The sequence below is a fragment of the Mustela putorius genome, unplaced genomic scaffold, assembly GCF_011764305.1.
Source record: "Mustela putorius furo isolate JIRA1106 unplaced genomic scaffold, ASM1176430v1.1 tig00003949_pilon_pilon_pilon, whole genome shotgun sequence".
Lineage (NCBI taxonomy): Eukaryota > Metazoa > Chordata > Mammalia > Carnivora > Mustelidae > Mustela > Mustela putorius.
This window is the reverse complement of record NW_025422093.1, coordinates 1,895,259-1,922,026: the sequence shown is the minus strand read 5'-3', so window position 1 is coordinate 1,922,026 and position 26,768 is coordinate 1,895,259. Positions and strand designations below refer to the sequence as shown.

The 26,768-nt window shown below is 36.3% G+C and overlaps 1 protein-coding gene across 2 annotated transcripts in view; it reads right to left on the bottom strand.

The window, feature by feature from the left end:
* Positions 1-26,768, bottom strand: part of CTNNA3 (catenin alpha 3) — a 1,821,555-nt gene that overhangs the window by 166,954 nt on the left and 1,627,833 nt on the right. For both annotated transcript variants that reach the window (XM_045069885.1, XM_045069886.1), the window contains exon 14: positions 9,631-9,723. In XM_045069885.1, coding sequence (XP_044925820.1) covers positions 9,631-9,723 — 93 coding nt within the window. The remainder of the gene's footprint in view (positions 1-9,630; positions 9,724-26,768) is intronic.

Below are 26,768 nucleotides of genomic sequence, written 5' to 3'. Positions count from 1 at the left end.
TCATGATATGGGAATCTCCATGTGCTACATTCAGATCCAGGCCTGAATGTTGGAAGGAAACTACACTCCAGTCTGTAACAGGCTAATCTGGAATCCTAATGATGAGCAGGTATTCTTGGTGAAGAGGAGGATGGTGAGGTGAGGGACTTGTGTGCCTCAGAGGAAGAGCCTGGTGCTTATAGGAAGGGAGACATCTGTACAATGGAAAGTGTGAAATAAGAGGCAGAAGAGAGAAGCAGGAAACAGAACCCAGTTCACTTACGCAGGGCATTGAGGGACCAGATTTCATGCCAAGGACAAGGGAGACACTGAGACCTTGAGGAGATTTTATGCATAGTGACAGATGACAGATTTGCACTTTTGAAATACCATCTTAAGTTCAAGTGAGAGAATTAAGGTTTACTAAAGGCAGGAGACAATTTAGGAGTCTGCTAAAAAAAAATCTAGGTGAGAAATGATAGGACCTGACCTAAGATAGTAACCAAGATGGCCTTAATGTTCCCCTCAGCTTGATTAAATTTTAGACAGACTTCTTTCTGACGCTAGGTCCCTGACCTTTTCTTTTTTTATAGTATATAGTTTACAAAAGTTGTTGCAAATTCTTTGCCCCTTTAAGATGTAAACATTTCTAAATATTTCTCAACAGCTTTACAAACAAGGACTGTCTTTCCTAAGAACTAAGAAGCTGTCCCTTTGACATGCCATCATCAAAGAACATAAAGCCTCTACCTCCTAGGCTCAGTGGGAGGGTGGGAACCTAAATTTAGCAGCATCTTGCTCCAAGTTATAAAAGTACCTCCTGTCATGAAGATAGAGAAATTTCACTTTTCCTTTGGGCAAAGCCAATTAGTGAAAACAGAGAGCATACAATCTCCCTTATCCCATCTCTGAAAAATTTTCAGCCCTTTGTTCTAGGAGAGTCAAATGCAAAGTTCTGGTCTCTTACCCCTAGTGCAATAGCCTTGAATAAATGCTTCCTTTCCTGTTCAACTTTGTCCAGTGCAACATTTTCTTTCAAGGTAGTGATAATGGAGGTGGTGAAAAAATAGAAAAGTTCAGAAAATATTTAGAAGATAGTAAAGCTGGAACATGTTGCATGCCTAGCTGTGGAGGGAAGTAAAAAATCATTCCCAGGTTCAGATGGGTTCTATGAAATGTACAGAATTGTTATCAGGAATATACAGTAGATTTGTACGGTAAGGCGATGCATTCAGGCTTGGAAACAGCAAGTGTCACAAGACATGTGAGGAGAGGAAACTTGCAAACCTGCCAGTATAAGTAGTCAGAGCTCACGACACAGGACGTGGCTACATTCGCTTGTCTATGCAAGACATCTGAAATCTTGGATGTATGAGAGTGTTCAGGGAAACTGGGTAGAATTGGAGGACTAGAGAGCTTAGATCAGAGCTCCCGTGAAACCCTGACGCTTGAGAAGTAAACAGAGGAAGAGGAAACCATGAAGCACTGAGAACGATCAGCCAGAAAGATAGGAACGCAGAGTTATTGCCAAGTACACAACAGAAATTAAAGAAACTGCTAAGAGAAAATGCATTGCCTAGTATAACGCTGCTTGAATGATGTAACTTCATCGGCTTGTGCAAGCTGCGTTTGTCAGAGTAACCTAAACCAAATTATATCATGAGAAAGGTAATGAGGTCATGTCTTACCATATTTTGCATGTTAATTCAGTATAAATTAGAGTTCCTGAGAGTGTCTTCTGATAATAAATAGGGCCTATTAAGATGTTTCTAATTTTTAAAACAAGCTATCCATTCATGGCATTTTTTCTGTCTTCATGGTGGAGAATATCCAGCTGATTCAGCATTATAAAAAGCCACAAGAAGGATGTTCTCCCAATTACCAACATGATGTTAGAGTGTGCATGGCTATTTCTTTTTTACCCCAAGAAACATCTCCCGTATTTTAACATTTGACATGCTCCCATTCATTTGCTGCTGTTGACGTTTTGAGGTTGTGTCCAGTAACCTAGGCAACTGTTCTTATTTCTGCCCCAATTTACTTCTATGTATAGAACATACACAGATTCAATGGACTCAAAGATATTCCTTAAAGCAGAACAGACTTACAAAATATATACTCTTAAGGGAAGATAATATTAAAAATATGAGAAATCTTAATCACCAAAGACTACATATTACAATTTCTTGAATTTTGGATCATCAGTAAGTATGACAAATAATATACCTTTAAAAAGGTGGTGTAATTTTATCATGCTGAAGGATGATCTGACTATAATCCAAATTATCAATTTCTAAGTTTTTTGTCTTTTTTTTTTATGTTATGTCCACTAAACTGAATTTTAGCATTTGGAGATCACAATTTCAAATACTCTCAAATGAAAATCTTGGTCAGTACTGACCTCGGTCAGTAATGTTAAATGAGTTCCCTCTTTCATTCCTCATCTACAGGATGCTATCATCAGAGTTTAAATTGTGTGAGACTGAACAAAATCGTCTCTTTAGTTTTGAGACCTATTGACTTTCAAGCTATATTGGCAGAAGGAAGAACCATTAGAACATAAGTTCTTCTTAGGAATAGAAAAATAAAAGGAAATTTTATTTTTTTTAAATTTTAATTCCAGTATAGTTAAATACAGTGTTATATACTACTTTATATACTACTTTCAGGTGTGCAATATAATGATTCAACAATTCTATACATTACTCAGTGCACATAACGATGACGTACTTTTAATACCCTTCACCTATTTCACCCATCCCCCACTGACCTTCCCTGTGGTAACCCTCAGTTTGTTCTCTATAGTTAAGAGTCTGGGTTTTGTTTTGTTTTAGGTTAGCTTCTTTTAATTTTTTCATTAATCTTGTTTCTGAAATTCTACATATAAGTGAAATCATATGGTATTTGTCTTTCTCTGACTGACTTATTTCACTTAGCATTCTTTCTCTAGATACCTTAGATCCATCCACGTTGTAATTATGATTTCCCTCAATACAAGGTGACTTCAAATGACTGCTTGAAAAACTGATTCTAACATGCAGCCTATAAAAGTCAGGATGAGTGACTTTTTCTTCTTCTTCTTTTTTTTTTTTTTCGAGTATGTACCGTAAACTTTGGAAATTAAGCCCTGTGTAACTTGATGAAGTTAAGTGAAGACTGAGAGAAATAGAAACTAATGGACCATCACAGTACAAACATTCCACAAAGAAGAAAAACTCCCAGGGCAGGGCCAGGCATCCAATAAAGAAATTACAAATTTGACAATTACTAGGTCAAATTTTCCGTTTTATCTCACTATCAAGAGTTGGTTTTTATGATCACTATTTCAGTTCTACATTATATATGTGGATTAGATATATATATATAAAGTGCCAGCATCATTAAAAATCACATTAATGTCATCTTCCTTCTAATCTCTTGCAGCTGTTTCTGATAAACTGCCCTCCGGTGGGGGGTGGGGTACTGCTTCAAAAGACTTCATAATAGAATTTCCAGCATGTCAAAATGCTTAGCACCAAAAAACAAAAAACCAAAGGAATCTCATTCTAGAAGACTGAGACCTGTATTTACAAATCTTCTTGAGCTACTCAAAAGGAAGTCAAAGTATAACACCAACACACAATTCTACACTTGTTACGAAATTCATTTTTTTTATATAAAAATCAAAATTGAGGGCACCTGGGTGGCTCAGTCAGTTTAGCATCTGCCTCAGCTTGGGTCATGATCCCAGGGTGCGGGGATGGAGTCCGGCATTGGGCTCCCTGTTCTGTGGGGAGCCTGCTGCTCCCTCTGCCCCTCCCACTGCCCGTGCTCACTCTCAATCTCTCTCACAAAAATAAGTCAAAAGATCTCACAAAAATAAATAAATATAAATAATAGATAATAAATAATAATAAATAAAAATAATAGATAACAGATCTCACAAAAAATAAATAAGTAAAATCTTTGAAAAAAAATCAAAATTGATTGAAGACTTCACATATGCCAAGAACTGAACTGGAACTTTTCATTTATCTCATCTTCAAGAATGACTATAAAATAGATACAATTACTAATATGATCATCACAATTTTACAGATTAGAAAACAGTTTCAAATATACACTAACTTTTTGGAGATCATACGGATAGTACTAGGTGGAAGCCAGATTTGAATCAAGGCTTATCTAACTCCCAAGTTTATACATCTCTACATTACAAGCCAATACTAGCAAAGGCAAGTCACTTGCTCACCCATTCCACTCACAAAACTCTCTTTCAATCTTGTTTTGTTGTTGTTGTTTTTAAGTTCATGCTCAGCATGGGGCCCCACATGGGGCTTGAACTCACAACCCTGGGATCAAGTCAGATAGTTTACGGACTGGACCACCCAGGTGCCCATATTCTCCTAAAACCCCAGGTAGGCATGAAAAACATACTTTGAGCCACCACTCTGAGGATACTTTATTTCCTGAAAGTCTCTTGTTCCTGCTGCTCCTCCTGCAGACAATAAATAATTGAGACAATAAATAAATGAGGGAGGAAATCTAGGAATTGGAATGTTCCCTCTATTGAAGTATCACAGAGACTAACTGGATAAGAGACTGAGGAGTAACTGCCTCACTTCTCCAGATTCTGCGCTTGGAGGTCCGGTATTGTTCTATAATGTCTGCCACTATCTGACTCTACCTGATTAATATTCGACTTCATCAAGGTAAAATGATCCCCTTCATCAAGGTAAAGGTAAAGGGAAGAGACTGACAAGGTCTGGGCATCATTATGTAGTTTTTAAATTGTAAACAATAAAATGATTTTGTTATTGATGGACGATTGTAGCATTGAGGCATTTTGAAACTTGTGAGGCTTAAACAAGTCTGATACTTAAGGTTTATGGTCTTCAGTTTCAGGAATCATTTTTCTAGTAGATAAATGATAATACCAACTCCATAATACTGGCTGTAACAATAGGAGGGTAATGAGATCTTAAGGAATGGTGAGATTCTAACCCAGCTTACAAGTGTGTTACACTGGACAGAGTGTGGTTCATGCCAGAAGACCTGGGATTTGGTTCCAGTCTACATGATTTGCATAAAGTACTGAAATCCTTTGAATTAAATTCCCTAGTTAGTATAATCAAGGGAAAAAGAAAAATTCCACAGCTTTTGTTAAGTAAGACACCAATTTGGAAATATTCTGTAAGCTATAAAGTGTTAAATGATAACTGGCACTGTTCTGTTTAAATAGAAAATATGAATTAGCATGTATTTAGTATAATCTTTTAGAAAGCTTTTAGGACTTACCAGAAAGTCTTATTACCAGTAGGTTTAGAAATTTGATGATCTTAACAGGAATCTATTTTCATGTCTCTTTCAAATTTGAGTTTTTCAGATAAAAGATTTCTATTTTATCCTTGCTACGAGCATGATCAGAATAAACAATGAGATCTTTAAAGAATGTTCTGTAAATCTATAACGAAATCACACTCCTGTATCACTGTGGAATGCCTGATTACTGGATATAACCACAGTATTGGTCTAGTGAGTATTCGTGTTTAATAATTAAGATAATCACTAATTTCCAGTGCTGTTCCTCTGCTACTTCATAAGGCATGCACTGTTGGTCTTTTAGTATTTCGCTCTGATTGACTGTGGACTCTAAATCATTATTTGTTGGTTATAGACCTTTACAATGCCCAGTGGCATTTGCTACTGATGACAGCTATAACAGATGATGTTGAGCCAAAGCTACTGGGAGTGAAATGCAAAAAATAAAATGATAATAAATAACTGTCACTCCATGACTAAACAGTGCCTGAAATTAGTTCTATGGCATGTTCCATATAGCAGAGTCTGCCTAAGCCAAGAACCAAAAAGGCACTTAGCAGCAAACAAAAAGGAACCCAAACACATGTCTTGTTCAGAGACCAGAAATTCCTCATTGAGCATGGTATGAGTATTCAAAAAATTCTCAACAGATTCCATTTCAAAATCTTATGGGATCTTCTCAACCTGAAGGTATCTGGGAAATGTGTCAAAGAATAGACGGAGCCCAATGGATGGAAACTTCGGGAATGCTGGATAGAACACAGAGATAAAGTCTCAAATGGATATGAGACTGAACATGGAAAGATAAGCATAGAGGTACAATGATAGAGAATATGGGGTCTGTTAGGGGTGCCAGATGCCTGAGAGAAATCATAAAACCTGTCAACATGAACATTTTGCTCAGGTGGTTTGGGCGGGGGACAGTCTGAGCTGTCCTGCCACGAGCCCCGATTCTGTAGGAATAAACTCACAGATCAGGTCTTCAGTAAGAGGTTGCTATTTGAGTTAAATTGTCCACGCTGTCTAATAATTACTCTTTAAATTTTAAAAGAAAATTTGTATCCTTCCTCCAGTTCTCAGACCATTATAGCATCCTTTCATTCCACTGATGGTGAATCAAGATTATTGTGGTGGTGGTGGCTTGTTTGCTTGTTAGTAAAAGATTCATTCCACTAATTCTATATTTTGAGTGAGTTGACATGTGGTAATCACCCAGGTTCTTTGTCTGAAAACATAACCCACTTACTAGACAAGTTATATAAATCTGCGCCTCAGTGATCTTATTAGTAAAACCAGGATAATGTATCAGTATATCAAAGTTAATGTGATAATTAAGTAGTTTATGTACTGTGACTATCTTTTCTTCTTTTCCCTCAAAAGCAGAGCCTAAGAATGGGAAGTAGCTGATGCTGGGATGAAATCTTCAGGAACAGAACTAGAAGCCTGGGAAGACTGGATCAGGAAAGAAAAAAGCAAAAAAACAAAAAACAAATAAAAAAAACAAACAAAAAAAAAAAAAAAGGAGAACAAATCCAAAGGTATATTATCAAACTGTTCACTGTGGTGTGAGGTGTGCCTGATCCCCCTGGGAATCCTTTGGAGACCTTGGCAAAATGCAAAATGGTTCATCCAGGGAAAATAAGAGTATTCATTGAGGTTGCTCTGTGGAGTGTTAATGTTTCACATAAGATTGTGTATGTATTAGAATATCTGATCAGGGCGCCTGGGTGGCTCAGCGGGTTAAGCCGCTGCCTTCGGCTCAGGTCATGATCTCAGGGTCCTGGGATCGAGGCCCGCGTCGGGTTCTCTGCTCAGCAGAGAGCTTGCTTCCCCCCTCTCTCTCTGCCTGCCTCTCCATCTACTTGTAATTTCTCTCTGTCAAATAAATAAATAAAATCTTTAAAAAAAAAATAAAAAAAAAAAAAAAAAAAAAAAAAAAAGAATATCTGATCAGCTTCCTGAGGGATTCTACACAGCAATTTCAGAGAAGCCTCAAGGCAGGAAGTGAAGAAAATCGAAACTACTTGGAATTTATGCAGGGAGATTTACTAAAGCACAGAGTGGCCAGGTTGAATATAACGTTGCTCCCAGTAGATTTGATGGTTAGGGATCTATCTTGCCAAGAGACTGTAGTGAGATTATTGCCCAGGGGCATTCCAGATGAACTGGCCTGTCAGGGAACTGTGCACAGTGGAACACAAATCCAGAATACAGAGCAGCTCCAGGGTGATTTCTACATGGTTAGAAACAGCAGCTTCTATGAAAGATTCTTAAGATCCAGGGCTATCGAGATCATCAACTTCTTAACCTACAATAGTCAGGTTGCCATCTAGCTAGCTGGCCTGTAACCTCAGCCAAGAACAAAAACACAATCAAAATAGTAGTAATAAGAAGCTTATTTTCTTAGCATATGAATTTTAAGGTTTATAAAATACTTTCATTTACATTAGCTTAAAGTTATCAAGAATGCTTGAGAAGGTATAATATTTTTCTCATTTTCTTTTTTTTAAGATTTTATTTATTTATTTGACAGACTGAGATCACATAAAGGCAGAGAGGCAGGTGGGGAGTGGGAAGCAGGCTCCCTGCTGGGCAGAGAGCCTGATGCTGGGCTCCATCCCAGGACCTTGGGATCATGGCCTGAGCAGAAGGCAGAGGCTTAACCCACTGAGCCACCCAGGTACCCCTATTTTTCTCATTTTTCAATGAAGAAATTTGAAGTTTCTAAGACTTAAGGTCTTAACCAAGGCTTTATTGTCTACATGTGATGATCCAGAATGAGAACTATGGTATGTTTATCCTAATCCCAGCATCCTACTAAGGCTACCTTTATTTTAACAAAATTTGCCCTTATCAATTACCTTTTAAGTCCTGACAGCTACCCTCTACCTCCAGTGGCTCAGCCACAGTGAAGTGAATCACTCACTCACTTACCTGAAAGCATGAGCAAACTATGTTATTAGCAAAATTTATTTCCAATTCCATTGCCATTTGGAAAAATTTCCTTCTCAACAAAGATGCCTACTAGATTAGAAGGAAACTTCTTTCAGATGCCGGGTGCCCCCAGACAGTTCCCAACATGAAGTGGCTTCTGGAAGGCTGGGAATTAACTCAATAACCAGCATGGAATGTAAGCTCAAGAAAACCACCATTTCTAATAAAACACAGGAGTTGTGACTAACATATATCAGTTCTAAGTAATCTGAATATTTGAACACCATTTCTTTTTTTTTTTTTTTTTTTTTTTTTTTTTTTTTTTTTTTTTTTTTTTTTTTTTTTTAAAGATAATTTAACAGAGAGAGATCACAAGCAGTTGTGAGGCAGGCAACAGAGAGAGAGGGAAGCATATCAGCAGTTCTAAGTATCCCAGGATCTGAATGATTTGAACACTGAGCCACCCAGGAAACTTTCTTAAATTTATCTTTTCCTATCCATCTCCAAATGTAATGTCACTGAATTTAAATAATTAATAGTAGTAATAAGTGACGATAATTATACTATCCCTAAGACAACTACAAAGAATAACTCATGATTATTGAGAACTTACTATGAGCTAAGCAGTGTGTTAAGTGCTCTACTAATTAACTGAGTTATCCCCACAAGAGTTCACATATAGAAGTACTTGCAGTATCTTCACTTTACAAATCAGGGAACCAAGTCAGAGAAAGACTGAATGAGTTTTTCATGTGACACAGAAAAGGAATGACTAATTCAGATGTGTTCTAGTCTTAGCCACTATGCTATATCACCTGACTTTCAGACCCAAGTTCTGTAGTTGGTCTGCAGTTGCATACTGTCGTTGACTAGCAAGCCAAACTTTCACAGATTCCCAAGTACTGGGTATAAGTAAAGTGAAATACAATGCCACAGAATAATTCAGAAGTCGATTATCATCATTGGAGGCATGTGTGTGAGTGTGTGTGTGTGTGTGTGTGTGTTGAGGGTAAGAGAAGGCGGCATTGAAGAAAGGAAGAAACGTATAGGGGTAGTTTCTCAGAAATACACTTTTTCTAGAATTTAGAGTTCTATAAATCTAAAATACTATAACTTCTTGGTTTCTCTTTTCTACTTTTAACAAATGTGTACACATTTCAATTCCTTATTCCCATGACTGGTATAGAGATTAGACGTGGTATGGAGTAATTTACTACCTGGCCAGAAATGGTGTCACTGTGAGTTTTCAATGTCAAGGAAGTAATTCCCCTCGTGCTACAGCCCATGCATTCTGGGGTTCATCCTCCTGGGCTTTGTGAAACTGGCTCCAGATCCTGGAGTCCCTCCTATGAGAGGCTGCCTGATTGACAACAAGAGGGCACAGCCTACAGCTCTCCTCCCAGGGAGCTGACTTACCCTGTCAGTTTTCCCTTCGGTCTGAACGCTGGTGTGACTGCGCACCTCATGTTCCTCTTCCAAGTCAGAAACATCCTCCAGTTCCTCTGGGGTCTATAAAAAGAAAGCAAAGCATTGCCGGTGAGAATGCAAAATGGAAAACAGTCTGGCAGTACCTCAGAAAGAAAGCACAGAGCTACCAATATGACCCAGAAGTTCTACTCCTAGGCATATACCCAAGAGAAACGAAAATATGTGTCCACACAAAAAGTTGTAAAAAGAAATGTTCTTAGCCTTGCCAATCGTAATAGCCAAAAAGTGGAAACGGCTGAGACATGCATCTACTGAGGAATAAGCAAAATTATATGGAATAGACTATTATTTGGCTAGGAAGAGCAATGGATGCTGCAATATATGCTGCGACACAGGTGAACCTTGAAGATGTTGGGGTAAGTGAAAAGTCAGTCACACAAGTCCGCATGTTGTGTGAGTCTATTTGTACGAAATGTCTGCAATAGGCAAGTCTGTAGAGACAGAAATTTGACCCGGGTTTCCTAAAGGAGGGGAAGGAGGGAGGGGCAATGACGGCTTCTGCGCATGCGTCTCTCTCTGGGACGCTCACAAGGTCCTGGAATTAGATAGTGGTAATGACCGCAAGATCATGTGTGTATACTAAAATAACCCAGTTTTACACTTTAAGATGGTGAATGTTAGGTATATGAATTATATCCCAATAAATTCTGAAAGAAAAAGAAAGCAAAATAAGCAGGAAAGTTTTTCTCTGGATGAAGAGCGATTTGGCTAATCCATGATGTGGTCATCACATACCAAGGTGTTCACATGTGATAAATGGATGGTGTAATTCTAATTAAAACTATATGACATGGAAATGGCACCAAAATTACTAAGCATTTAAATTTTCTAGGAAATTAAAGAATAGATATTTTAACTTCAGTGTCTAAATAGCTAATCTACTTCCATTTCCTTTTTTTTTTTTTTTTTTTCAATTTCAGCTTAAACATCTTGTATCTGGGTGGTGTCGGGCTCCAGAAGACCTGGCCAAACCTTCCTTCCCTGACCCCCTCCACTTCCACTGTGCTGATGGTGATCATACCGGATTGCACACTGCTGCTGAATCAGGCAGCCAGTTGTTGTTTACCCTGTGATGTAAGGACTTGGTCTCCTGGGTTTACTGTCGTATCACTACAATGAAATCTCTCCATGTTTTTGAATCTCTGAAGCAAAATTATCAGCGATAGCTGAAAAGAACGTTGGATATGAGCAAAACAAAAGATATCAAAGGCAATAGCACACACTCATTCTCACCGTATCTCTACTGTGCTTCCATTTTCCATATTTCAAACTAATTTTTTTTGTGTTATGCTGTAGTATCCAATCTTAATCTTAAATATCTAATCTAATCTCACTTAATCTCTTCTCCTTAATCCCACTGGGGCAATAATTTAAAGATATCTGTCATTATTGCAAATCCAAGTAAAAGTACTTAACAAGAATTAATTTGATACTTGTTTTCATTTAAATGATGTGTGATTCATGTAATACAGAGTCTTGGTAAGAAATCCAGAAATCAAACAGATTTCGTGAAAAGCTACTGGATGTGAAGTGGGAGATCTCTTCTTTACACCTGGCTGTTAAAGACTATTCAGGGACAGGGGATGCCTCCTCAGTCTGGCCCTGGTTTCCCTTAAACCTTGCTTTGCACACAGGTCCTTTGTTTATTTTCAGGGCTGTGGAGAGTTTACCTTCCCTTGGGACCACTCCAGAGATGGGAACTTGCCATAATTAGCTCACATTGTGGAGCAAACTACCTATTTCCTACTACTAATGGCCTTAGATTTGTTCCCATCTCACGATTCTTTAACCTGCATTTTCTTTGCTTTCTAAGACTTGCACTTAGCATCACCAACTCTCTCCATTTATTTCAACTGACTCCTATCGGCTATTAATAGCCCCTCTTGCCAAGGTCTCTGATGTGCTCGAGTAACTGTTGTGTATCTTTATCTCTGCATGCAGCTCCTCTTTGCAGGAACTGTGTGCAGTTATGCTCACTGGGCAATTTATTCTTTTCTCTTAGGTATTAATATCATAAGTTTACCACTGTGGAATTTCTACACAATCACGTGTTTTATTATTAGCTGTTTTTGTGTATTCTTCCCACCTTATTTGAGAAAGGGTCTTTGCAATTTCCTTCCTGGATACATCATCAGCCCCTGAAACATCCAAATAAATTCAGTTGATCAGATTTCTTTTCTTAGGTCCTATTTTGCAACTGATGGCTGCCTGGTGCCACTACTGTGATCTGTTCCTTATAAATGTCTGCTGTTAATTTCTTGGATTATACTCTCCCGTGAAGTGACATATAACTTCATCATTGATTCCGACATTTTATTCAACTCAAAATAAAGTGATTTAACAGAAACTAAGAACAACTGCTGCTGTCAGAAGTCACAAGTACCATTTTTGTTGGTGATACCACAGGAAGAGATAAGCCTACAATTTACACCCACATATTTCTGTGTTGGGTTTTTTCCTTTTCTTTTTTTCTTTAACATAGGACTGACCTCTTCTTTTCAGGAACAAAATCAGTGGGGGAGTGTTCAAAACATTTGCTGGCAGCATTTTGTATTCTGTCAGGCAAGCAGTTAGCTAGTATTGCAAAAATAAAAAGTTGAATATACAATGTTATTATACAATGTTACTGGTTAAGTGGAAACTAAGACAGAAAGAGGAGCACTCTAATCACTTTTGAGGTGATACATTAACACCTGCAGGTCTGAAGACAAATAATAATAGAGCAAACATTGTAAAAGGGAGAAGGAAACTGGGGTTACCCTATATTACACACTCTGAAAGATAGCTTGCTTCTATGCATCCGGTAACTTTGGAAGGTGCAAGCATCTGGAATGTGTGTGTGTGTGTGTGTGTGTGTGTGTGTGTGTTTTTAATCAAGTTTCATTCTAGGGAAGGGGAGGCCAACTACCTTAAGACGGTGTCATGCAGTAGAATGACCCAATAATGTTGAGTAATACAGACCTAAATTTGAATTCTGGCTCTCCAATTAGTGATTGTGGGGCTTTGGTATTTTGTGTACCATTTTAAATGCTGGTTTCCTCAGAACAAAATTTTAGATAATAATACCTAACCCTAAAGTTTGTTGCTAGGCTCAGTTGTACTAAGATGCGTTAAGTAGGGATTGTTTAGCCCATAGACAGCTGGAACTCAGGAAAAGTTTGGTTCTTTCTTTCTACTGCTTTTTCACCTCTTCCACTCTTCTATCCCTCATCCCATCAAAACCCTTTATATTTTTGGATAAAACATTTGTAGTAATTTGGATACTTTCATTTTACTCCGAATTTGTTATTCTGGTTTGTTCTGATGCTTACTAGCTGATTCTAGTTACATTCACCCCATTCTGAGTATCTAATGTCCTATGCTACACAGGGTTTAATATAATGCCATACATACTGCTTTCTCCTAAAGTCCAAGTAAAGATCTTTTTTGATATAATTTTATTCATTATATAAGAGTAAAATTATTCCTTAAGCTGGGCCCAGCAAAGATTCACTTTCACATATATTCTTACTGATGATGGAAATGACTTCCCCTCTCCAAGATAGGCTGTCCTTAAACCAAACCAAGATTTTTTTTCCCCCCTGGAATGAGGGTTAATAAAGTCAGTCATTACTCATTTATTTCTCATATCAGAATTCAGATACACTATTTCATGCCTTTCTATTTAATTCTTATTTGTTGTGAAGCCTTCCTTAGGCAGCTCAGAGTGATTTGAAATTAACTTAATTCCCTCACCTGGTAAAATGGCAAACATATTACCTAATTCTTAGGATTATTGTGAGGATAAAATAAGATGATGAACTGGACCATTATTTAGTGAATAGAAAGTACTGAAGTTTAATACTGTTTATGATTATTAAAAATTATTATTATTAATTTTATTATAAGGCCCCATTTTATTTTTGCAAGAGAGGCCAGAAAAGGTATAGAACTTGGAAATACTCAGGCTGAGATTTTCATATAGAAACTGGAGCCACAATAAACTATAGTGGCACATTAAACTTCAGGGTCACCATAAATTGGTGGTTTTAATGCATATATATACTTACTGAGATAAAAATGACTGCATTTATATATTTATCTTTTATCTCCCAAGGCACTTAATGCTCTCTACGGACTTTATCTCACCAATTCTTTCAGCATTCCTAGTCAGACAGTCTGCAGTATACTTAAAAATTCACAGGCACAGACTTTATAATTATTTAATATTAAAATATATAAAAAAGAATTTTGTAGTATCTTCATAGAAAAATGAAGGAAAGGAAAAGAGAAAATTAAGAAAGGAAATAAAAAAAGGAAAGAAAAAAGAAAAAAGTAGTCTAGGAACAGGAGTCATACTTGACATTTTCCTCTCAAATTAAGATTGAATTCTAAATCCTACATATGACTTAGTCGTAAATCATATTTCTCTGAGTATCCATCCCTAGCTCACTATGATCAAGTAATTGTTCCAGAGGTGTCGGGAACAGTCTTGACACTCTGGGAATCTATTAGGAAGGGGGCTATGGGGCATCTTCTTCTGAACCAGGCAGTGGGAATAGCATGCTGAGTCAGGCCCTCCCAGCACACGACGATTTTGGAATGTCAAAGTGGAAAGTCTATAATTCAAATACATTTTTATAAGAGGTTTAGATATATTAATAATATATTATTAATTATATACTATTATTATTACTATATTGTTAATACTAATAATTTCAAATTCTAGAAGAGTAATAATTGCCTTTTTTTTTTTTTTGCTGGAAACACACACAGGCACCTTTTCTATTCCTCAAACATGGCCCACTCATCAGCCCATTACTCATCAGGCTCTTGGGCTCTTTGTATCCACTGTTCTCTTGCCTGGTGAGTTCCTGGAGCTCTTACATGGCTGGATCCTCACCATGGGAGCCCAGTAGGCCTATCTGCCGCCCTATCCAGTCATCCCCTCAGTCTACCTAAAAATAATCCCTCCCCTTACTTCATTTATTTATTACATCACATACACATTATTTATTACATAATAAATCACATTTATGTATTACATTTATTTATTACATCAATCACATTATTTCTTTCTTTAGCTCTCGAAAGCTGATCTTAATTCTGATCATAACCTGAAATTATATTTTTTCTTTTCTTTTGAGAGGGAATATGTTTTAGTCTTATCCCATTAGAACATAACTTCCATGAGGATAAGGATATTGTCTGTCTTTTTTATTACTCCGAGCACCTTAAAACAAAATATACTATGCTTTCAGTAAAAAGATCCCAACTGAATAAAGGAATAAATGATTTAATGACACATAAGCTTTGGTATCAATGTCAGAAGAATGTCATGGAACATTATTAAGCTATAGATTAATGTTTAGTTTTTTCCGACTTCTGCCTTCAGTAAGTGTTGATTTAATGATTCCTTGCTTAAGGGAAGGTTTGAGGCAAAGATTCCTCGATTGCATTTTTAAAAAATAAAGATTATGGAAGTTAGAAATAATAGAACTTGTGCAGAGAGAGTTCCTGCATAAGCTCAAGATTCTCAGATTTGGAAGTCTAGAAAGATGTCTGAGTATCCCTTTGAAAGTTCAGGATGGACATAAAAGAATCAGAGAAAACACCATCTTCTAAACTCAGACCTGAGTTTCACGTCTTCCCATAAAGTATTTTGGAAACAGCAAGTAGGAAACCTGAAGGAGCTACATGTGCTAGGACAATGGGTATCTGAGTGGTAAACAGAGTCACATTGTCATGTTGTTAGAAAAATGTCATAATTTTTCTAGGCTTCAATTTTTTCATCTTCAAAATTGGGAGGGGAAGTAAGTAAAACTTGATGTTTTCTGTTAAGTCCCTCAATGTTCTGAGTCACAATGACAAGTAATTGATGGGTCATTCTGACTCAGAACGACCCATTCAGAATGAATGGGTCATTCTGAAAAGAGTCTCCAAACTTGGCACTAGGGACATCTTGCTCTAAATAATTCTGGTTGCAAGAGACCAACTTGCATATTGTGGGATGTTTAGCACTATCCCTAGTCTCTACCCACTACATGCAGTAGGAAGCCTCCCAAGTTGTGACAATCAAAAGTATCTCCAGACATTTCCAAATGTCCCCTCAAAACATTCAAAACTGCCTCTGTGTACCATTATCATCCCTCTATGTTCCAAAAGCCATTTCCTCTTTCCCAACATGCTAAGAATATAACACCATATACACCATACCTAGGGGTATCATCCCTGTTTGAGAACTACTGATCTAGAACTTTGGTTCACCTGGTGCAACACAAGTGATAGAGGTAAAGAGAAGTTTGTCTTCTCTTTAAATGACTATGTTTAAATTCCCCATGAACAAAGATAAGACCAGGTTAACTTAGGGGGGAAAAAAAAAGTCATTTTTTTCTTCTATATCTGAGTTTGTAGACTGAAATTCATACCCCCGCATAGCACCATTATGGTTACCAGACAGAAGAGGGCACTGTTTGTTCATTTTAGTCCTAAACAAATACCTGCAAGACTATCTCAGAAGATTTATGAAAATAAAATCACAAACTTGGTCGCCGTTGTACTGTCAGCATTTAATGAGCTGCTTTCATTCTGCAGTACTTCTTTCAACTTTTATTAATAATGAAGAAATGATTACCTAAAGATATGCACTGATAATCCAAGTCTGATCACTAATAAAGAGGTTAAAAAAATCAAATTAAGTCATCTCAACTAACGTATTTGAGTGTCTATTTTTTATGCATAGAAACAAGCTACTATTCTAGATTCTAGGGATCTTGAGACAAATAAAACATAATCCTTCTCCTCAAGAGAAAGAAAGGGTAAGGATATTAAATGGAAATAAAAGATATTCCCTAGAGTTATATGGTTTGAGACTGAGAATGAATGATGAGACAGAGAAATTTCCTTAGAAATGTCAGGCAGAAGGCAGGAAGGAGTGTAAAGTACCTCAGATTAACCTGGGAACACACTTCTTGTATTATCAGAAAGTTGGTGGGGTTGTGCTATTGTGGTAGATTAATGAATTTGAAGTTAGGATACCTGGTCTTTATTCTAACTTTGTCACCAATTAGTTGTATGTTGTTAGAAAAATGTCATAATTTTTCTAGGCTTCAATTTTTTCATCTTCAAAATTGGGAGGGGAAGTAAGTAAAACTTGATGTTTTCTGTTAAGTCCCTCAAATTTTAAGATTTTATGAGTTCATGCTTAAACTGAAAGAATAATATTAATGTGGAAGAAATGATTCCTCAGTACTAGGAAATCTCAATACTAGAAGAGATCTGATAAATCCATTGATTTCAGTTAAACAAATTCACTCCCGTTCATCATATTGATTAGAGATATAGTTCATTCCCTGAACACAGGTATCTTCACGCTCAGATAAGGAATGAGAAGGTAGCTAGTATTATTCTGTTTTATAACTCTAGTCCCTAACACAATGCTGGCAAAAAATAGATACACAATAAATATGGTTTTTAATGAATTCATACAAGGAAGAAAATAGAGAAGGAAATAAAGAATAATGTGAATAAAGACATATATCTCTATTTGCCACATTAGATCATGGGTGGATTTTCTTTTTATAATCTTTCAAAAAACATTCAAAACTGCCTCTGTGTACCATTATCATCCCTCTATGTTCCAAAAGCCATTTCCTCTTTCCCAACATGCTAAGAATATAACACCATATAAATTATTCTATATGGTGAAATGAAAAATCCTGGGTGAGTATTATATACCTTAAAGGCTACAACAGTTGAAATATAGTTTGACACAGCTAAGTTGCAGAATATATATAAAATATATATACATTTAAGTAAGAGGAAAGAATACATCTACAATGTATAAGAGCGTATAATTATACATGTAGTCACAGAGCACAACTTGGGCAGATAAATCCTGAACATACAGAATACTGCTGACAGAGGAGACACAATCTCAGTTTTTCATGTATTTTGTATGAAATAAGTCTCTTTATTAGTTTGCTACTTGAAAACCTATCCAGGCCAGCAAACAATCAAATAGTGGATCATACAAAGGGCCTTGTAGTTGAACCTGGATTATGATGATTATCATAAGGGGTGATCATTACAATCTTTTAAGTTTATATAAGGCCTTTTTAAGGACTCAAGTAGTGATAGAATCACATAGTGTCAAGTGTATTTTAGCCTTAACTTTTCTTTCTATCAGGAAGCTTGTGGCAGTCGTGCCTCTGTTCCGAAGACACAAATGAGGCTAATAACTGTAGAAAAGCACACAGCAAATCAGCAAGAGGGTCATAAATGAAAGTGACATCATCAATATCCTGGTACTTATTCAACCACCAAATGAGCTGGTGATCCAGCTCCAATTCCCAGGACTGCATGTCTAATTCGTGGAAACTGTCATAAGCAGTATTCCAGTTGACATTTAAATAAAGATATGAAAGACTAATGAAGCCATGAAGAATAGGGTTTGAATGAAAACATATTTTTGGAAATTTCAAGTATGAGAAACACCCTGGATTAAGATCAGGATCCCTGACATTCTTCTTTTTTGGAAACAGAAAGGTGAGGTAATAATTTTTAATCAAGGTCTTAATATTATTCATTAAAAACACTCTGCTGGGTTATTCCACATTCCTTTTCTCGTTCAAACTTACCAATAAACCTGAAGAGGCTACCATTTTAATGTCATAGTTGAGGAAACCGAGCCCTGGAGTTAACAAAACCCATCCAATGTTGCACAGTTAATAAACCGCTACCTCAGAGTAGGTTCTATGCTTGTTTTATGAGACAGCTCTGTAGTCACAAATGCATGGTTAATGTGAGAACTGAGTAGTTAAAATTTACAAGTCTAGAAAAAAAGCTTCAAACAGCACAAATATACTGCTTATAGAGCAAGGCAGGCCAGGTACTTTGGGGTTGTGATCAGCAACACATCAGTAGATTGGTCCTTAATCTCCTCCTTCCCCCTGCAGGATATGATTTCTAGACCTCAGTAAACTTGGCGTCTGAAGTAAATGGATGGTTCAGCCTTTCTTCATTGCCCCACTGCCACCTACCTTGAACCATATATTGTATTTAGAAACTCAACTAAAAGAAATACTGCTTATTTCTTGGGACGGTGCTCTGGCTTCAAGTTATACCAAACTTGAGATGAATTCAATTTTGGTCCCTAGCATGAGCAAAAGGGTGCTGATAAATTTGAAGGAAAAAAAAAAAAAAAAAAAAGCTTCTGAGCCATCCCTCCCCCTCCCTCTCCCCCCTTCCCCCTCCTCCTTCTTCTTCCCCTTCTCCTCCTCCTCCTCCTCCTCCTTCTTCTTCTTCTTCTTCTCCAAAGTCTATGTGAATTAAGCTATTCAGATCAGCAAAACTATGAAACGTTTTGGACAGAGCTCTGAGTTTATATCCTAATTCCAAATCATGAGCAGAAAACCCAAGGTAAGTATCTTACCGAAGTTCTTATATTGAGGCAAAAACTGTGATAGAGCAAAGTATAAAGACTGAGAATCTGGTTCTAGGTCAAATGCTCCCTTTGATAGCTTGTGACCTTGAACAAATACTTCACTTGACGAGAACCCAACTTCTTTTGAAGTTAATGAGAAGGACTGAACTACATGATTTTAAAAATCCCATTCAAGGGGTGCCTGGGTGGCTCAGTGGGGTAAAGTCTCTGCCTTTGGCTCAGGTCAAGATCCCAGGGTCCCAGGGGATCGAGCCCCGTGTTGGGCTCTCTGCTCAGCTGGGAGCCTGCTTCTGCCTCTCTCTCTCTCTCCCTGCCTCCCTCTCTGCCTACTTGTGATTTCTGTCTGTCAAAAAAAAAAAAAAAAAGGAATCCCATTCAATTCTATTGTTCACTTTACAAGTCTATTGCAGGTTTGTTTACAATGAACATTGAAACAAAATGATTTTTTTTTTTTAATGCGAAGTAGCAGGACGCCTTTTTGAAATGCTGCATGCAACTTTAAATCACAAGTTCCTTTCAACTTGTAACCTCTCAGGAGGTTTAACACAACTTTTTAAACTGGTTTTATCTAGGACTACATAGGATGATGTTTCTTCACAGGCACTAACTGATGATCCCATAGAGAATTAAGCCAGTACAATTACTCTCACTGCTCTGTAGATGGGAGGTGTGCTGTTGTTGGAAACAATACAATAATAATAGCAAGAGGACTTGCGGAGGTGATGGTAATGATAGTGGTGGCAGCAGGAATTGTGGGGGTAGTAGTAGCAGCCACAGCAGATGACTAATAACCACACTTGACCTTCAACTTTTAATATAAACACTGCTACCATGGAAACCAGACAAATTTTACTATATTCGAGTGAGGAAGATCTCACCTTTCCATCAAACTCTATGCCAAATAGACTCTCTGTATGTGAATTTGTGTTCTTACCTTTAGAAGAGACAGCTGACAAGAGGTTATCTAACTGAAAACTTATTCATTTTTCTGTTTCTAAAAGCTTTTCTACAGTGCCTGGATAGCTCAGTTAGTTAAGCAACTGCCATCGGCTCAGGTCATGATCCAGGGGTCTTGAGTTCGAGTCCAACATCAGGCTCCCCTTGTGTTGCAGGGAGCCTGCTTCTCCTTTTCCCTCTGCCTGACACTCCCCGTGCTTGTGCTCTGTGTGTGTGTGTGTGTCAAATAAATAAATGACATCTTAAAAAAAAAAAACTGTTTACAAAAATTAAAATAACAATTTCAGAGGGGCACCTGGCTGGCTCAGTGGGTTGTGTCCAACTCTTGATTTTGGCTCAGGTCATGATTTCAGGGTTGTGAGACTGAGCCTCACCTTGGGCTCTGAACTCAGCACAGAGTGTGCTTAAGATTCTCTCTCAGCATCTGCCCCCCACCTTCCTCTACTACCACTCTCGCTCATGTGCATGCTCTCTCTCCCTCTCAAAATAAATAAATAATTAAAAGAGTTTCAGAGAATATCTAATGGCAAAGAAAATGCACTTGATACACCTTTAACTTAATGTATACATGCATATATATTCTAATTATATAAAACATTACATATATACCAGACAGAGAGTTGTGTAGTATTTTACACTTTTTCTTCTTCATACTGTTTTATTTAAAATTTTAAAAATAAATTATTACCTTTATCATCAGGAGGAAAAAGCAAGCAATGAGTTATAAGAAAGTCTGCTTCAGGTTGAATGTGCCATTTCAAGGACATGTCAGGAAAAAAAAAAAAAGAGCAAGATTGCAAAACTCACTGCAGGGAGAACTGGCCTTGTCACTTTGCAATAGGTCTGTCAATGGGGCATGATACTTGAAGCTGATGTGGACACAGACAAAAGCTTTCAATAAGGGGGAGGAAAATTGAAGCATATGTTTTCATTATCAGAGTAAACACTACAGAAGACTGTGATAGCAGATGCAGAGAAATATCCCATACCTGGTCTCCATGCTATGTCCCCATATTCCATGGTGTCCTTTTTAGCTCTGTGGATATGTAGGAGCTCTTGTTTCATTATTTCATGTATCACATTTTCAATGTCCTGGAAACTGGTTTTACAAAGCGTTCCTCAACAAAGATTTTGAGGGGAAGGAAAGCTGTGGTTTGATTTCCCAGTGGGGATATATATTTTTTAACCTACAGCAAATCTTTTACTTCCAGAAATTGTTAAGGCAGCCAGGTGTAATATCAATGGTCCTAACCAAATTCATCTATCTAGATTTGCAAAGTAATCTCAGGCATGGTAATAAAGCAAAAAACAGCCTGCTATGTTCCAGCCACGGATATTATGTAAGGCGACGGTGTACAGACCTGACACTCCTATTTCACTGAACTAAAAAATGGAAAAATATGAACGAAGTTGCACATTACTGAGGAGATGTTGCTCAGGAAGACAGTAATTCAGATCTATATTAGAGTTTTGTACATATTATTCAGGGTTATTGGATTGAAGTTTGCTTTATGGGACATAAGAATTCCCTACACTACTAGAAAAAGGTAGCTTAAGTTGGCAGCTTATATATAAAGTAGAATACTAGAATGCAACAAAACAAATATTTGGACAACCCCTAAGGAAGAATTATACTCTCTATATAAAGGGATTTTTAAGTCCCCAAACTAAAAGGCCTATTTGTAGAAGCAAGTGAGTACATCATTGTTGAAGATGTCGTCCGATGTAAGTGACTGTGAAACTACCTCATGGTAAATGCACCGTGCTGTTTCTGCACAGACCTGCCCTGATCAATGGAATTAGGATGTGCAGTAGAAGCAAAACGAGTAAGGAAATTAGATTGAAAAAATGTCCATGTGTTCCTCAACACATTCAGCATATACATACCATAGAACCCAGTCACTTAACTCCTAAATATTTAATGCAAAGAAATGAAAACATATTTACACAAAGACTTGCATACAAATAAATGTAACACCTAGTTTTGTAATAGCCAACTAGTGGATACAGCTCAGATATTCATCAGGGGGCTAATATAACCAACCATATGCCCATTCAGTATGATATTATTCAATGATGAAAAAGAATAGATTATTGATACAAGTAACAACATTTATGGATATCAAAATAATTTTGATTAGCGAAAGAAGTCAAATAAGAGTACTTACAGTGTAATTCTATTTACACAACCTTATAAAAATTACAAAGCAACCTATAGGAACAGAAGTCAAATAGCTGGTCATTTGGGTCTGGGGGAGTTAATGATTAGATTACAGTTTTAGATTTTGAATTATATGTCCCTTATCATGATTGTGGTGATAGTTTCTGGCCTATATATTTTAGTCCATAAAACATACCAAATTGTATGCTTTAATATGCACAGTTTATTAGATTCAACTTCACATCCATTGTGCCATCAAAATTTGCATTTATTTATTGAAATGCCTATGCAGACATATATTACACAAAGGAGCATTTGTTTGCTTAGCCCAAGACTGTACTTATAAGTGGGACTATGCAACATGAAGTTATTTCAGATGAGTTCATGAAAGCAGGAATACTGTAAGTTGTGTTTAATCAATTAATCTTTAAACTATTTTTTTTTTTACTATTTAATAAAATATATTTCAACTCAAAGTGAGAGGCCACGCATTTAATCAAAAATGTTCAATTTTTGTTATAAATATTAATTTTAAATGTGAAACTGTTACCAAAAATGAGCTTCAGTTAAGGGCTCTAATCCATGGGTCATCACACCAAGGGTGCTCAGAAGTAAGAAAGAGTACATGTTTAGTAAGAATAATGCCAACTGCGGGATTTTCTGTTTGTACATGAATATGAATATCAAAAAACCACTGATGAGAATGACAATATATTCCAGCAGCAATATGATTTTTCTGTCGCTTAACTCTGTTTATAAAATATCAAACCAAGCCTTAAACTTTTTTTTTTTACTTCATTCAAGGCAATGGTTTTCAAAAAACTTGGTAGTAGTTAAATGAAATTATAGGATGCCAATACTAACAATATTAACAATAATATAACAAGGTAATATGAAACTTTTAGACTAAATCATAAAGTTATGAGGATGTGCATGTGTATGTGTGTATATGGTTTGAAGCACAGAGAGCCAGCACCTTTTTCCACCAGGAAATAATTCTACTCAGGCTGACCGTCTAACCATCATAGCTTAGGTATCACCACGCTTATACTCTGAAGAACTTAATCCTTGACATGTAAGCAGAAGTTGACCCATGCTATTTCAGAAAGGTATCGTCAAACATCTGTTTAAATATGCAGAATTAAAGATAATTATATACCTACACTTCCTATTGTATATGACTAATGTGACTATATGTTTACTTCATATTAAAATAAAACAGAGTAAAAAAATAAAATAGTAATTACAAATGTTCACTGCAATAAATACAGAAGGCATCTACTGTATTTTATCTGCTTTAATGATGTGTCACTTTGTCTTTTTTCCAGGTAACCTTCCTTCCATTAGTACTTCCTTCTGGATTTATCTAGAAGTAATCTTAGATGTCATCAGATGCAAACCATGCATGTTGTTTTCGAAAACCACTCAGGCTATCTTAGGTGAATAGTATTAATTTGTCATCTATTTATTAGACTGAAGTGACATAATAAATAAAACTAACAATAAAATATACTATATATAAACAAATAATTTTTTTTTAGAGCCTGACCCAAAAAAAAAAAAAATCCTAAGCACTCTTCAGTTGAACTATTGTCTTCTTATTTTTCAACTCTCATCTTTTATTATCTTTCTATTTTAAATAGTTTAGTATGCCAATTATTTCCTTTTCCAATATTTTTCTGTCTTAAAAATTTCTTTTCCCTACAGATCTCATTGCCTGACCAGAGACCAGAAGTAAGATATGGTCTCTAGAAAGGAGACACTGTTCTAAAATTAGTTTCACAATAGGAGAGATTTGGAAACCAAATCCCTGCTATTAGTGGGTCAGGGTGAAGTAGTATGCCATGTTTTACCTAAGAGAATTAGCTTTGATTTAATTAATCGCAATGACTCTGGGGTGTGTATGTATGTGTGGGTATGTGTGATGCTATTCTTTTAAAACTTGAAGGTATCAAACATTGCTTTTTATTAATATTCAAAAAGAGAACATTTTCAAATTGAGTTTACATTCAGAAGATATTCTGGATTACTAACTAGGTATGAAATGTAGTATGTTCAAATGTTATGGGACTTTCACTGTCATCAGTCATAGGAGGGCATCATCTTTATGAAGCTAATGCAACATAGTTTAAGTTCTGTGTACTGAGTTTTAATCAAAATTACACGAAAATTGAAATATATTATTCACATTCTCCTATCAAGATACATCTTTATTTGGAAAACTTTTTGGTTTATACAAAATGTCCTGTTTGATTTGTTTTGCTAGACTCCATGAGCTATCCTGTATTATTTTACCACTAATATTTACAAATTGCTTTAACTACATACTGAATTGAACAGTACAACCAGTGTACCTCGAGATTTTCCAGGATCTTGTAAACAATTTTTTCTTTATTCTTCATGTCACTTAAGCATCTTTTGACCCTACCAAGGAATTAGACTGTCAAAATACCATTTTTATTTCAGACCTCAACTCTGGACTCTTTGTATAATGGAAAAAAAATAACTCACATATTATAAATCGAACTTAATAAGGAGTAAGTTCAGTGTTCGGGGTCAAAAAGTCAGGATAACTAGCTTTTGCTTCTTGGTTTTTCTTCATTCATTCACTTTTTATTTAATAAGTATTCATTAAAATGCCATATAATGTGGTAGTTGCTAATTATAGATGACCAATAAAGAACTGATATTGTATCAAACAGGTTTTCCCATTCAATTGGATAATATAACTTATTCTCTGACTATGAAAAGGTTATTTGGTGTTGGTTTCATGTACCATAAAATAAAAATAGCTATCCTTGTCTTCTTCATGTTTTACATTTTACTCCTTCTTCATCAAGATGTTATTATGGTTAACTCAGTTGATAGATGTGGATTTAACTTTGCATATACATAATATAAGGCACACTTTTTTATATGAAGTTAGCTTTATAAAGTCTCTTTCTCAGTTCAGGGCACATAGTAGTTTCTCACTAAAACGTTCTCTTTTTTCCCCCTCTCTTTCCTAAGATTGAAGTATAGGAGATAAATTAAGACCATGCATAATAGAATGAAAAGCATACTGAATTCTAATTCTGATACACCACAGATTAGTTATGTGGCATTGAGAAATATATTAAACTTTAATTTTGATAACCTTTATTATAAGGTTGCTATAAAAAGAGAGAGAGAATAAGCACTCACATGAACACCAGGCATCATGTCATTCTACCTAATGTAAAGAAATACTACCTACTATGTCTAATTAATAACATTCTTGGAATGACTAAATAAAGAATACTAGACCAGGTGTTAGAAGATTTGTCCTGATTCCATCACTTACTGACTAGGAATGTTGATTATGTTACTTTAAACTTCTAAAGTCTAGATTCCTCAACCTGTATAACGGAATTATTTCATTATATCTGAAAGGACTGTAAGGTCTCAATGAGTAAGATATATGAAAAATATAAAGGTATGTTATGAATATCAATTGGGGGACAGCTGTAAATATAATTAAGAAATCATTAAGTAGGATCATACTTTTACTTACATTTTCTTTTGTTAGATAATTGAAAACACCCAGACAAATCAACTTTCAAAGAAGTTAAGTTGGACTGAGAGAAAGTGTGAAATAATTTTTAAAACCTGAAAGCTTCTTCTTTTAAAAAGCCATACGAAAGGAAAAAAGAAAGTCAGAAGAGAGAGCAAGAGGGCAGCAGAGATCTGAAAGGAGGTGAGAAATGGTTCAAAATAGGAGGAATTGCAAATGTTTGTAGTTACCTTAATCGAATGGAACTATAGAACAGAAGCTGTGAAAATAACCCAGATGAGAAGGCCAGTGGCTTTCTGCATTTTGTGTTTCTCTCTATGGAGTACATTTCCACATAAAAACTCACTCAAATATCCTATATACATAATGTGACTGGAGATATCGTTCACCTGAGGCTAGAGAACCAGATGTTCTACCCATTAAAGGCCTCTCTGACCAACAGAGAGGCCCATAATTTATTTTTTTGGAAGATTCAGTAAAATACAATAGTTCAAGAAGTAGAGGTCAACAGTTAAAATTATGTCAGGTTTCTTAAGTAAATAGATCTTTATTTGTCTTTGGCCTAATTTTGCTAATTCTTAGTTAAACAGTGGAAACTAAAAATCAAAAATTTTATTCCTTATAAATCTCTACACTCATTCAAAACAGTGCTAGCTATAGCTAGATAGAGGGCCTTCTTCTTTCATACAACCCTCTATGACTTAAAAACAAAACCGAAAAATACCTCTCCAAAGTTCTTTGCTCTGTGTGTGTGTATGTGTGTGTTTGAAGATTTTGCTTATTCATTTGAGAGAGAGAAAAAAAGAGCACAAGCTGGGGGGAAGGGCAGAGAGAGAGGAAAAAGTAGATGCCCCACTGAAGGAGTCCCACGTGGGACTCAATCCTAGGATCTTGGTATTATGATCGAGCAGAAGGCAGTCACTTAACAGAGCCACCCAGGTGCCCCATGAATTTGCAATTTTGTTATTTATTTTTATTATTTTTTTAAAAGA